Source organism: Staurois parvus, unplaced genomic scaffold, assembly GCF_062004578.1.
Source record: "Staurois parvus isolate SC_StPar_1 unplaced genomic scaffold, SC_StPar_1.0 ptg000657l, whole genome shotgun sequence".
Taxonomy (NCBI): domain Eukaryota; kingdom Metazoa; phylum Chordata; class Amphibia; order Anura; family Ranidae; genus Staurois; species Staurois parvus.
The window spans coordinates 2,948,498-2,963,567 of NW_028318453.1; the positions used below are offsets into that span (position 1 = coordinate 2,948,498).

At 38.3% G+C, this 15,070-nt stretch overlaps 1 protein-coding gene across 2 annotated transcripts in view; it reads left to right on the forward strand.

The window, feature by feature from the left end:
• Positions 1-14,558, forward strand: part of LOC149448778 (sulfotransferase 6B1-like) — a 35,028-nt gene extending 20,470 nt beyond the window's left edge. The window contains exons 4-7 of one of the 2 annotated variants that reach the window (XM_089694270.1): positions 1,440-1,566; positions 2,662-2,756; positions 9,892-10,048; positions 10,862-10,988. In XM_089694270.1, coding sequence (XP_089550396.1) covers positions 1,440-1,566; positions 2,662-2,756; positions 9,892-10,048; positions 10,862-10,941 — 459 coding nt within the window. In that variant the 3' untranslated portion in view covers positions 10,942-10,988. Of the gene's footprint in view, positions 1-1,439; positions 1,567-2,661; positions 2,757-9,891; positions 10,049-10,861; positions 10,989-14,347 lie in introns of those variants that run through there. The other variant, XM_089694269.1, reaches the window with a different exon arrangement.
• The last annotated feature ends 512 nt before the right edge of the window (positions 14,559-15,070 follow it).

Sequence of the window (15,070 nt, forward strand, 5' to 3'; positions counted from 1 at the left end):
GGGAAAAAAAAAAAGAAAAAAAATGTTCATTTAATTTTTAGCTATATTTTAATATTTTAAGAATATGTTTATCTTTCTTGCAAACTTACAAAAATAACATTGTACTATCTGCTACATATTTTTTTCATTTAGTTTCCCCATTGATTTATTCAATCCACTTTTGTATCTCTTAAAAATGAATGGGTAGATATTCTAAATCCTGAATGGGTAGATATTCTAAATCCTGAATGGGTAGATATTCTAAATCCTGAATGGGTAGATATTCTAAATCCTGAACAGGATGTTGCTGGTTACTATAACTTCCTTACAGTCTTTTTTTCAAAATTCATTTCAATGAGCAACCTAAGACACATAAAAAAAATGAATGTATTTTTGCAACACAGTGAATTGCAACACATGGTAGTGCATTACTGTGCATTCCATTGTGCTGCAACACACATCCATTGGCAAGGAGAATACGAATGTGCATTGCAGTGTACAGTTAGTAAGTAGCTGTGCACATAAATATACAGGACAGAGAGTGTGATTTATTTGAGATATACTAATTGGAAAATTCCAAATCATCTGTTAATATTAACAGATGATTTCAATCACTGTGACTGGTGTGGTGGTGATCAGGGACACTGTAACTAGTGTTGGGGCGATTAAGAACACTGTGACTGGTGCAACAGTGATTAGGGACACTGTGACTGGGGTGTCCTGGTGACATTGTACTGCTGTGATGTGATCAGAGATAATGTCTGGAGGCACTGACACATAGTAATATCAGAGCAGCCAGCCATTGTACATGATGACTACCACAGCAGTGCAAGTCACCTTAGTGACACTTCACTTGCGCTGATGACAGTCCACTGTACACTGTGATTGCTCATACAGTCACATAAGCAATCAATTTCCTTGCAGTGTTCAGCTGCATTCATTCAGCCTTTCTTTACTACTGTCACTTTATCAGTTCACTGGCCCTGTACCATATGATTGCTGTGACCAATCATAGTGACCACAGTAGTAAGCAAAGGCTTTATGAATTAAAGCCTTTGTTTACTACTACTACTACTACTACTACAGTATTTCATGACCATGCAAGTGCCAAATAAAGTAGCACAGTGCTGAATAGTAAAACATGGTCTGGACATAAAGGGGGTAAAATCTTCTGGAGATCAAGTAGTTAATGTTATTGTGGAAATAAAATATTGTATATGTTTTTAAACTATCATTTCCATGTGTACCTGTATAATCCTATGACTTGAAAACATTTTGTTCTTCATGTGGTTTAATGTTTTAGCTTAATAATATATTTATATAAAATGCATTATTTAACTCTAAAAATTTTGATGATGCATTAAAAAAATATGATAATGATAATTTGGTGCAATCATGAACCTTAGGTTGCTGAAGTAATAGTAAGCAATGCTTTCTTTAATCACATTTTTTTGTTGCAGATGTTACTCATACTTCGTAATCCAAAAGACACAGCTGTGTCTTACTACCATTTCACAAACAAGAATCCCACACTTCCTACATATGACTCTTGGGACTTGTTCTTCAAGGATTATATAACTGGAAATGGTACTGATTAAATGTTTTTAAAAATGCACAGATAGAAAAATAGGTGACTGCTGTGTCACCTACGTGTTTTGTTGACATATTTTTACACCTACAACTATATCGTACTTTGTACAGTTTTGAAAAATATTAGCATTTAGCCTATAATGTCAGTGAATCTTTGTAAAAGGGGATATAGGATCATACGCTGTCTTCTATGGAATGTAAACACTTTCCCTGTTAATTGCCAATTGGTTCAAGAGCTAAACCTACAAGTAGAAAAAACCTTTAACAGGGAAAACAATGGGGTTGATTTACAAACTAAATACATTGTGTTCATTTTCAAAGTGAATTTTCACTTTGCAAAATGCATTTCACTTGTTTAGTAAATAGGTGAAACAAAATGAAAATTCACTTTACAAAGAATATCCAATCGCATGCAAGGAGAATTAGAAACTGTTTTTTTCTTACACATGAATGGATGATTTCAGTCAGTACAGCTTCACCTCATTCTCTAAGCTCAGGCTAGGTTCACACCTATGCGTTTTCTGCCGCATTTTTCAGAAATGCAGTACAGTCCATTTAACATGATTTCCTATGGGACAGGTTCACATCTCTCCGTTTTTCACCCTGTGCGTTTTTTGTAAAGGGTCAGGGACTTTTTTGAACGCAAAAGTTGCATTTTTGATTTTATAGACTTCAATGGGAATGCTGCAGAACAGCATGTATTGCATTTTTGCAGTGTTTTTGATGCAAATTAAAAAAACCGCAAGTGCAAAAACGCAACACAAAACACCTCAAATGCAACTTGCATAGGTGTGAACCTAGACCAAGGGGACTTTTTTTTGTAAAATAAATATTAAATTAGCTTATTGAATGAAATTCAGTTGTATTGGCTTCAATCATACAGTCATGTGCGAACAAAAATCCATTTTTTTTTATATTTTCATTGGACATGATTGGGTATTCTTTTCAAAGTGATTTTGACTTTGTTTCACCTTACTCACTAGGATAAGTGAAAATTCACTTTGAAAGTGAGCATGCTCTACTGCTTTAGTAAATCAGGGTAACTGCCTGTGCTTTATGGTATTGAAAGCGTTGCATCTTGTCTTTTTGTAGTAATCTATGGATCATTCTTTGATTATACTCTTCAGTGGGAGAAACATGTCGATGATGGTAATATTCTTGTACTTACATTTGAAGACATGAAAGAGGTAACTTCAATAACTTCTATTGTTTGCATTAAAACTAAAAACTGCTTCGAGTTTACGCCTAAAAAACTGGCACTGGCATTGCTTAGTACATAGATTCACAAACAGTCAAATATACAGCTGTAAAATATACTGCAAGGACTTACAAATTTAATAAAAAATTGATTCTACCAGGATGTTTCATTTAGCTTTTGATTAACTTTTGTAGTTCACTTAGTCCATTGATATCACCAACAGCCTGTATCTTTGGTTTAAACTATAACAGACGGAATGAGGCAGAACTGAGTTCCATCACCTCCGTCACAGCCCTGTGCTTACTGCTATTTACTATCCCTTTTAAAAATTCAAAAGCCCAGCTTCTGTGTTTACAGGAGGCAGTGCCTTGTCGACATCTGCTGCAACAGAATGTCCCTATGCTTGCACTCATGACAGGACAAGGAAGGAACAGCTGCCCCAGTGCAGTGTGTCTGTGGACATGAGGTATAGGCATCAGGTACTGAACTGTAACCTGGATGATCTCACTGGCTGACAGTTTTGTAGAGGGGGAATTTGATGGGAGAGTTCAATACTGGGGATGGGGGCTGTGGAGAATTCAGGGGGGAGGTCATAATTGGTTGTAAACTGGCCTGTGAGATATGCAATCCAGAACCGTGCACTCCTGAACCCTGCATTTTGTACATTGTGCACTCCTGAACCCTGCACCCTGTGCGTAAATCACTCCTGAACCCTGCTACCCACTCCTTAACCCTGACACACTGTTTGTTACACACTTCTGGTTTTATTTAACAAACCCCTTTAAGACCCTCCCACTGGAATTTGGCGACACCCACCCAATAATACATCATACAGAGAGTGCCATTCCACATCGCTACTCTCCACCATGGGAGTGAGGTTGTGTTCTTGCACCTATTCTCTGTCAAAAAAGTCCTGATAATACAGTTGTGGCCAAAATTATTCAACCCCCAATGCTGTAAAGGGGTTTAGGGACTATAGTGTACATTTGGAATTGTATTCAGAATCAAATCCTACAAGGACGTTAACTACCCAAATGCAACTAAAATGACATCAATTGTTTATGTAATACAGTAGTAAATGGTTCTTATGTGGTTTCTTCATTGCCACAATTATTCAACCCCTTAAAGACTACCACTCTGAAGAACAGAGGTTCATACAGGTGCTTTCCATCAGGTATTGAAAACACCTGTGGATGTCACCGAGCAGCAATCAAGCATAATAAGCACCAATTAGGCAGCTTTAAAATGACTGTGATACTCAGCTCCTTCTAGACATTTACTGGTGTGGTTACAAACATGGTGAAGGCAAGAGAATGGTCCAGGAAGACAAGAGAAGAGGTGATTTCTCTTCACAGGAAGGGCAATGGCTATAAGAAGATTGCAAAGATGTTAAACATACCAAGAGACACCTTAGGAAGCATCATTCGCAAATTCAAGGCAAAGGGCACTGTTGAAACGCTACCTGGTCGTGGCAGAAAGAAGATGCTGACTTCGACTGCTGTGCGCTACCTGAAGCGTAGAGTGGAGAGAAGTCCCCGTGTGACTGCTGAGGAACTGAGAAAAGATTTGTCAGATGTGGGTACAGAAGTTTCAGCCCAGACAATAAGACGCACACTGCGTAATGAAGGCCTCCGTGCCAGAACTCCCAGGCGTACCCCCTTGCTGTCTCCAAAGAATAAGAAGAGTCGACTGCAGTATGCCAAAAGCCATGTGGACAAACCACAAAAGTTGTGGGATAGTGTTCTGTGGACTGATGAAACAAAATTAGAACTGTTTGGGCCCATGGATCAACGCTATGTTTGGAGGAGGAAGAACAAGGCCTATGATGAAAAGAACACCTTGCCTACTGTGAAGCATGGTGGAGGGTCAATCATGCTTTGGGGCTGTTTTGCTTCTGCAGGTACAGGGAAGCTTCAGCGTGTGCAAGGTACCATGAATTCTCTTCAGTACCAGGAGATATTGGATGGAAACGTGATGCAGTCCGTCACACACCTGAGGCTTGGGAGACGTTGGACCTTTCAACAGGACAATGATCCCAAGCATACCTCCAAGTCCACTAGAGCATGGTTGCAGAGGAAAGGCTGGAACATTTTGGAGTGGCCATCGCAGTCACCAGACTTAAATCCGATTGAGAACCTCTGGTGGGACTTAAAGAAAGCAGTTGCAGTGCGCAAGCCTAAGAATGTGACTGAACTGGAGGCCTTTGCCCATGAAGAATGGGCGAAGATACCCGTAGATCGCTGCAAGACACTTGTGTCAAGCTATGCTTCACGTTTAAAAGCTGTTATAACTGTAAAAGGATGCTGTACTAAGTACTAAGATTGAATGTCACTTGGGGGTTGAATAAAACTGATAATGCTGTGAGCACAGAAAAGACATTTGTGGTTATTTCATTATAACTGTTATGTTATATTTGTCTGACCTACAAGTGCCTCTTTAATGTAAATGTAAGCAAGATGACTGAATGATCAAAAGCAATGTCAAACTGGCCAAAACACTCAATTTCAGTGGGGGTTGAATAATTTTGGCCACAACTGTAGATGTTATTAAGCATCAATTAGGAACATATCCCTACAATTTTTGGGCTCCAAATGGTTCAATCCCCAAAAAGACAACAGGGGAGGACTGAACTGGTGTTCCTGAATGAAGATACTCTCCCATTCATATTTCAATTAGAGTGGACCTTCAGTCAGTGCCAGCTGGTTTTTAGCTATATGTTCCAGTGTACACCTAAGATCTTTGAGCATTAACTTATTTTGAGATATTATTTGACTGAATTTAGAGAACGGCAAAAGAGTTTCAATGCTGGGACATTGGAAAACTCAGAAGTGTTTGTGGCACTACCCCCTTAGGAGTTGCTATGGAAGATGTATTTTCTTCAAACCTTGCACACTGGAGAAAGTAGACAGTCCTTCAGCTTGGGTTTTTTCTTGGCTTTATTAAAGGGTATTGAACGTGGATAGGGTTGAGGGATGTATGGGATGCCCAAGGAAACTGCAACTTGAAGAGAACTCCTTAGCAACTATGTTCAAGTCTACAGACAAGGATTCTCTTCTTGGAGAGCTGTCCAGCCTTCCCGGTGGACCACCTCAGACCCCAAATGCATCCTCCTCTTCACCCAGCTACCCGAAGGAATCCCTGTGCAAGGGGACCCAGAACTGTCACTTTAAATCAACATTCCCAGATGGGGTCTAGTCAGGTTTCCTACCAGAATGCCCTCCCCCTTTATCTGGCCCAGGGTGTATGAGATTACTCAGCCCTGACCTAAAGTGAACCTGGCTGACTCATCTTAGGCTAAGTCATACCAGGCTGCCATCCAGCCTCTATCTAAAAAAGCTTTCTAGCTTCCAATAGCTAACTAGAGGAGCGCTACATGTTAAAGGAATTATTTGTGATGGAATGGTGTTTTATTTACTATTTTATTAGTGGAGTCTATACATTTTTCAGAGAGTGGCACACATTGTACTCAGATTACTTTCTTTTCTACAATTTATTCCTTACAATCTCTCTCTCTGTATATACAGTATGTATACAAATATTCATAGTTATTTTTTAAAATAACACCCACCATGGTGTGGCACCAAGCTACCCTTTGTGGAAGCTATGCACCCCATCATGAAAAGACCAGTTTGTTTTTCTCCCATACCAAAGGCTTCCAGTTCTATTTTGCATGGCATTATACAATTACAATACAATAGAGTCTCTTCACAGAGAAACTTTGCCTTCTCCAAAAAAGTCCCTAAACTATAATCCCTAAAAAATAACCTTGTAGCAGACTACTTTATTGTAGACCAGAAATCTGTGTAAAAAAATATAATGTTTGAGTCGACAGAATACAAAACGGCCCCTGACCACATATTAATTGTGCATATATTTTGAGTTACAGTAAATTAACTTGCATACCTTTGTAATCTCACATTTGGCTGCCCAGGATTCCAAGCACAGAGGGTACAAATAAACAGAAAAACTATTGCATTGATGCTACAGCCTGCTCCTTGCATTGCTGCCAAAATCTTACTACTTGGCACCAACAGAACTTTAAAAAATGTGTACTTTCCTGTTTAAAAATCAGAATAAAGTTTTCCTTCTTAGACCTCGCTCACCAATTTTTTACATATGATGACAATTGGTTAATATAAAAAGAAATCTTTTGGTCAAAACATGGGTTAATCCCAAATGTCATATCTGAAAGCAGCAAGTCTAGTTCAGAAACTAGAAATTACATAATATTACATACTCATTGGCGTACCTTTACATAGGCTATCCCCTCTTCAGTCCATCATGAATGCTGCTGCCAGACACATCCACCTCACTAACCATTCATTGTCTGCCAATCCCTCCACTGGCTTCTGCTCACCTAACAAAGTAAATTCAAAATATTACCAACATACAAAGCCATCCACAACTCTGCCCCAAGCTACATCACTAGGCTAGTCTCAAAATACCAACCAAGTCATTCTGTTTGTTCCTCTCAAGACCTCCTGTGCTCTTCGAGGAACTTCTCCCATCATATGGAACTCTTTACCCCAATCTGTCTGACTATCTCCTCCTCTGTCCATTTTTAGGCTATCACTGAACAGCTTTCTCTTCAGAGAAGCCTATCCTGCCCACACCTAACAACTGTACTTTTATATTCTCCATCAGCTCATCCCCCACAGTTATTACATTTTTATATCACCTAACCCTCCCTTTTAGATTGTAAGCTCTAAGGTGCAGGGCCTCCGATTCCTCATGTATTGACTTGTATTGTAACTATACTGTCCACACTCATGTTGTAAAGTGCTACTCAAACAGTTGGTGATATATAAATCCTAAATAATAATATTAATAACACTAATATATATTAGATATGGCTAGTAATGTTGGTAATGGACAGGAATTGATGGCAGACTGGTCAGAAGATTTCCCTGGCTCCTTGGGTTTCATCTTTCTTTCCTGCTTGAATGGAAATTACCTATTACCTAATCAGGGAAACCTGAATGGTAATCATATTCTTCATGAACATGTCATTTATATACACATTTTCTTAAATATAACATCTATTTTTGCATGCAGTCCAAAGATAGAAGAGCATGATAAAAAAAAATGCAGAGAAGCAAATGACCAAGCACACGTACAGGGAATGTATTAACAGAGGTAGGGGTAAAGGAAATCTGTGCTGAGAGAATATGCAAGCTGCCATTGCTGACTTCTCCTTCCTAAAATGCTAGTTGCCTTGCAGTCATGTTGATCCAATGGCTTCAATACCAACTAAAGTTATGACCTGCAACCTGGTATGCAGATCAGACAATCTGAGTTCTCTTTGACTCTCTTTTTAATGCTTGTCCCTCATCAGTCCCTGAAACTCTTCGAGACAAAGGCAGCCATGGAACTAGTATGGTTGGAAGTCAACAATGCCAGACCTAGAGAAACTATTGTATACATTTGTCAACTTTATTCTTTCTCCAAAATGTCAGCCACCAAGTAAAGTCTCCACATCTCACAATTAAACCTTTTTTGTATGGAAATATTTCTATATAGCCTTGCTGTCTTTGGCATTCTAGCTGGAGTAAGCTGGATAAAGGGGAGTAGTGTTTTCCTGAACTTCTTTTACCTTCTAGCCAGAGTATTAGCACAGGATAGTGTGACACCTGTAATGTGTAGATCTGCAAGTCTTCCCATAATCACCCCCATCACCACCAAAACCACACCTTACTACCCCTAACTTAGCCTACTATGTCCATTTTCAGTGTCCTCAACCTATTTCTTAACCTATTTGATCATGAAGCCTACACTGTGTACAAAATGAAGCTGAGTGGTAGATTTATTAAAACTGGTGCCCTTAGAATCTGGTGCAGCTGTGCATGGTAACCAATCAGCTTCTAACTTCAGCTTGTTCAAATAAGCTTTGCCAATAAAACCTGGAAGCTGATTGATTTTTATGCAGAGCCTCACCAGATTCTGCTCTCTCTAGCTTTAGCAAATCAACCCCTTTATGTTTTGATGCACTTGCTATGCATTTATCTTATTTAAAGTGCAGTAAAAATGGGTAAAATCTAGGATCTCTTACACATTACATTCGGGAACTGTTGATTGTTAATATCACATGTTAATTGCCATCCATCTCTCTTTTCTCCTATGAACAATTAATGAAATACAAAAATAGTATACAAATAATATATTAGTTTGTCATTGGACTGTCCACTTTTTCAGTAATGCAGGCCATAGATGGGTCGAAAATTGGCAGATTTTTCGGGCAAAAAAAATCGGCCGATTTTCGGATCATTAGTGGGGTAATAGGTCGTCCGTTTTTCGTGATTTTGACACTTTTTTTGTCGGTCATCTTGGAAAAAAAGAAATAGAATATAAGAAGAAGAAAAAGAAGAAATAGAATATGAATAAGAAGAAGAAAAGAAGAAATAGAATATGAATAATAATAAGAAGAAATAGAATATGAATAAGAAGAAGAAATAGAAGAAAAAAAAGAATTTCAGTCTGCTATTATATTTGACATTTAAAAGTATTGCGGTTGCAACATTGTATCTATTTGTATCCGAATAGAAACATCTGTATCCGAAATGGATACAAATGGATACAAATAGATACAATGTTGCAACTTTGCTATACTTTTAAATGTCAAATATAATAGCGGAGCTCTCTGCAGGGACACTGCTGTTATATTTGCTGGCCGTAGACAGGAGGAAAATCAGCCGACTTTTTTTCACCAATGGTGTTAACGTCGGCTGATTGAACGGCCGATTTTTCATTTTTCTAAAAAAAAAACGGCCGGTTTTCTCCCCGTCTATGGCCTGCATAAATGTCTATTCTGGTAGACTTTACCTAGACTTTACCTAGCAAATGCAAAGTTGCCCTAGATTTTGCACTCTTCAGTTTTAGTGAATAACCACTAGTGTGTTTGCCTCCCCATTATAAATTGATTAAATATGTTAAATTTTCTTCTTGTATAATGCTGTTCTTTCTCTTGAATATGTCCTTATTATACTTCTTAGAAGTGCATTCTCTGGTGTGCGTCCTCCAAAAAGTGACATCATCTTGTTCCTAATACCATAACAAGATATTTTTGCTCTTGATAATAAATCAGAAAATGAATAATTGCTATTTATATATGTATTTCCTGTCTAAAGGACCTTCCAAGAGAGCTGCGAAAAATATGTGACTTCTATGGCTTAGCTCTGACTGATGAGCAAATCAAGTTGATACAGGAAAAAACTTCTTTTTCATCTATGAAGGAGAAATCTGGTAGCACACATGGAGATCTTGCGAATGTTTTCTTCAGAAAAGGTAAAATAATAAAACTGATTTATTCTGTGTTGTACAAAAAAAATAACAAAAATCTAAAAAACAATACATTGGGTTTTGTTTACAGAAAAAAACAGTTTTTCTTCAACCTAATAATATGTAAATCAAAAGTATTTTTTTTTTTAAATAATAAATTGCTTGAATTCTGTGTAGATAATGTTCTTTTGCATACTGCGTTCATTAGAAATATTACGCTGAAAAAATGTGTGCACAACCTGTTTATATGTAAAATATTAATACTGCAGAACATTATAAAGCCTCAAAAAAATTGTCCAACTTCGTAGTAAAGTTGGGTGTGTTTTATCTAGTGTTGAGCCTTGATAAAGGTGAGTGGTGTTGTCTCTAACCTTTTTACTGTTTTGGTCTGGCATTCCTTTCTGTATTCTGTGGTTTGAGTTGCTGTGGGGTTCCCATTGAGAAAAGCCTTGCTGCATGGAGGCTGCCTCGCCAAAGCTATGGAGCTTTTTGAAGTTTTCCTTCATCTGAATAAGTGGGCAAACCTAATAGATCCCAGCATCTCTTTGAGTATGTTGTTGTAGAGTGGGTTGGTCACAATCAGGTTTGATGTGGCTGGCAAACAATACATATCATTAATTACATAGTGAGGCTCATTTACTTAAAGCTGTATTTCACTTATATTTGTAAAAACGCTGACAGAGTTTTTATAACAGAAGAGACCCTACCTACCCCTGAGTGTCAGTGGTAATGTGATCTGAACTGCACATGTACAGCTCAGACCACATATACGACACCCATTGTATGCTGTGGTAATTTCATCCCCATGCGCATGCGCAGGAGTGACATCTTTGAGGACCATTGTTTCAAGCAGCCAAAGAGATGGAACCTGGAAGACCAGGCAAATATGGGAGCACTGAGGACCCACAGGATTGGTGACAGTGCTGGAGGGCTTTGTTTGACAGGTCAGTCTGTCGTAATGCTGTGTATATGAGCACACTATGGCATAACACTACAGGGGGGGGGGGGAATTTTTAAAAAATTTTTGGACAGAGTTTACTACTACTTTAAGGGCCAATTCTGGGGGAAAAAAATGATCTATTGCAGGGGGCTGTGCCCACACTGCAAGAGTTAACTGTTTATGTTCAGGGAACAATAAAAAGAGGTTTACCTACCTGATTATTTGCTTGTTCCCGCAGCTAGACCAGTCCCCCGCAGAATCTGCACCCCCACTCTCCACTGGTCTATAGTCTTGACATCATCAAGATAAGAGCGGGGTTCATAGCCATGCATTGGATGTGAAGATGCTGTGGGACAGTCTACCGCTGGATTGTGGGACAGTCCACCGCTGGATTGTGGGGGAGTGCTGGGGTAGAGGAGGATCAGGCAAGTAAAACTGTTTCTCCTCTTCCCTAGACAAAATGAGCTATTAACCCTGCAGTACAAGCACAATCCCACTGCAAAGGATAATTTTGGGGTTTTTTTGGACACTTTAAGAAATTGAACATTTCCACTGATACAAATTGTCAAAATTCACTTCAATGATCTATATATGTGAAAAGCATGTGCGTGGGTATTTAAAGTGAACATGAATTTGCTTTTCACATGATTAGAATATTGTAGTGAATAGACGCAATGCTTTGAGTAAAGATTCTCAGCTTTGTTAGTAAATGAAATTTACTGTGAGAGTGTAACTAATCAAACCATTCCAATTATATATAACCAAGCAGAATTGTTCACTGCAATGTGGACACTAAATTGTGTTATATCCATCAGACTATGAAGGTCAAGCTGACGCAAAAAATGTACTTAAATATGTGCAGCTAGTTTGGGACTTGCTGAAAGAGCACCATGCTGCCTTAGTTGGCTACCATATACTGCAAAATATGAACCAAAAGTTTATCTTTTTAAAACACAGACATGTGTAAAAGATAGGGGCCCAGCTCATAAAGAATGGCTAAATGATAAAACTGCAGACATCCAAAATGTATTGTTCAAATGTCAAAGTATATTCAGAGATATCCATAATATTGCCTAAATTGGAGTAGCAGATATCTCTAAACATCATTAATAGTTGAAAAAGTCATTAAACAGAAAGTTTTTAACTTTGGGGAAATTATGGTGGAGACACTTCCAAAAGAAAGAATACAAAAGTGAGACATTAAAATCTCTAGCAAAAAGTATGGAATCTCCACTCTTGGAAAATGTTCATTCAATTATTTAATTGTGTAGAAAAAAAATAATCACAGTCATGCCTCATAACTATTTTCATTTAACATTCCAACCTGGCTTTAAGAAAGACTTAAAAAAAATTTAAAAGAAAGAAAACTGTAGTCAATTGCAACTGTTTTTGCAGATCAAGCAGAGGAAAAAAATATAGTGTTACTCAATTCTGAGGAAAATATGGAATCATGAAAAAGAAAAAACACTACAATACACCACTAGTACTTTGTTGCCACCTCATCCCTTTAAAACCAAACACATATTAATTACACAGGTTCTGTGGCTGATTAAGGTGTTAGGTAAACTCATTTACCTGCATTTAAACTCACTTACCTGCAATAAATTAGCCTCAGAATCTGTGTAATTAATATATGTTAAATTTCAGCCCTGGTTCACACTGATGCGGTGCGGAATTCGCAGCGTTTTCTGTGCGAATTCTGCACCGCATCAGATTCGCACCCTGTTCATGCAAACCGCTGCGGGTGTGTATGTTAAGTTAACAACACCCCGAAAGTGGTCCGCAAAACGCAGTGCGATGTGCAGAATCAGATCACATAGGTGTGAATACACATGCAATCCGATTCTAGTGTGGACCAAAAAAAAGGGTTCTGCAACTTTTTGGTATGGGTGCAGTGCGATTAGAGCCTTACAAAATGTATGGCTCCAATAGCACCGCACACAAATCGCATGTGATTTGCACAGGAATGCGGTGCGGTTCCTGTGCGAATCACATGCAATATACCACACCGCATATATGTGAACCCAGGCTTAAAAGGATGAGGTGGCAATCCTAGTCCCCAAACAAGTGCTTATGAACAGAAACTTTGCTCACATCCCTTTCTTTGGGATCTCCTATGCTGTGCAATGTGCTTCCATGCCGCCTGTGCACCTGGTGTTAGCAGCAGCAACCAGCAGTAGAAATGTTCTGCCTTTAGGCTCTTTTTACAGGCAGAACTGGAGATCAGGGTTTAAGAATGCCCTGACTGAGCACCAGAGACTGCAAGGGGAGGAGGTACACAGATAGGAGCAGGGCTGTCATTAGAAATCATGGAGCCTTGTACAGCTTACCATACAGAGCCCCTGAAAACCTGAGCACAACCACCCTTCCCCCAGCCTCGCTGAAATTTGGGTAGGACAAATTTTTGCTAACAATGGGAGAGGTTAAAAATGTATACACAGCACAGGGGTCAAAAATATGTAACATACAGAGTGCAGAGTATGTAACATACATATTACAGGTATAGGTGTACAGTAAGTCCTGTACAAGATGCAATTGAAGAGTATGTACCATACAGAGTGCAGGGCTCAGGAGTGGGCAATGTTCATATTGTTAAAAGTACTACTTCACTTTAACTTTTCACTTGGCTTTATTCAACACTAATTGAATTCGATATACTTACAGTATAGTGTGAATTCATATAACCATTGATTGTAAGCACTGTTTTATTAATTTTATATTATTCACCATTTATTTGCACCATATTCATAAAATTTGGTCATTTATTATCTTATATCACTATCTAAGGTGTAAATGTCACTAGCCAAATTTATTTTTGAGAGTATATATATGCCATTCAAAGGATTATGTTTCATATTTTTGGTCAAATTTAGAAATGGTGTTTAGGTGGAACTTCACCCAAAAGGGGAAGTTCTGCTTCTTTGCATCCTTCTTAAAATATTGGCTTTTTTTGGGGGGCGATTGGGGGAGTGGGTAACTGGTTTTGAAAGTTCGCCCCCCTCCTTCCTCCAAAGTATTCTGGGACACATAACAGGAGCAGAGTGGCCGCAAGGCTTCTCTGTCAGTTTCCCTCACTTAAGATGCCTGGATCCGAAGCCGATTATAGAATTGGCTCGGGTGCGGACAACGCTAAATGCCTGGACAGGTAAATGTCTTTATATTAAAAGTCTTAAAAGTGCAGTATTTGTAGCTGCTGGCTTTTAATTTTTTTTTTTTTGGGGGGGGGGGGGGGTTTGACTGAAACTAATCTTTAATTTCATGGGCTGTGGTTCCAAGATGACTTCTTTTTTTAATGAAGCTTTTATAGGATTGTGATTTGGTTCCAAATTATATTAAAAATATACATATATATTTTACTTTTTTAGGAGAAGTAGGGGACTGGAAGAATCTTTTTACTGAAGAACAGAGCAAAGAGGTGGATGCACAGTTTGAAAAGTATCTTGCTGGAACAAAACTAGGAAATATGATTAACTATAAAAAATACTGTACATTTTAATGAGATTTAGTCTAATACATTGGATCTCTTCTTCAGGTTTTATGTTTTTATATACAATAAATAAAAGCCACATTGAAGTACTGGTTTTCTGTTCTGTTTTGTAATCTAATATATATAAGGCAGTAGTTTGAAGTCGATATGCATACTATTGGTTGCACACATTACAATTTGCTGTAGACCAGCCAACAAATACGGTATGTACTGCAAGAGACCACCTTATAGACAAATTGTTTATGTGGGCTCTGGAACTGCATAAATCATACAATAAGATTGTATTATGTGTGGTTAGTTTTCCCTGCCAAAGATTTTTATTTCAACATGGAGCACATAAGAAAAAAGAAAACAGACAAACATACAAACAAGCAGGCCATTGTGAGGCCGAATGTAAAACAGGATACCAGCAGTACAAAGAGTAAAACAAACCCATGACCCAATGACTTGGGAAAATGATACATATAAGCAGATAAGCAGTACAAGATAAACATGTAGGACACAGAAAATTGTAACTCAGGGAGAACCTGGTAATATCCAGTAAATACTAAAATTCTAGAAGTAATAGCCTGAAATCAAGCTACTACAGGGTACAGTAGGC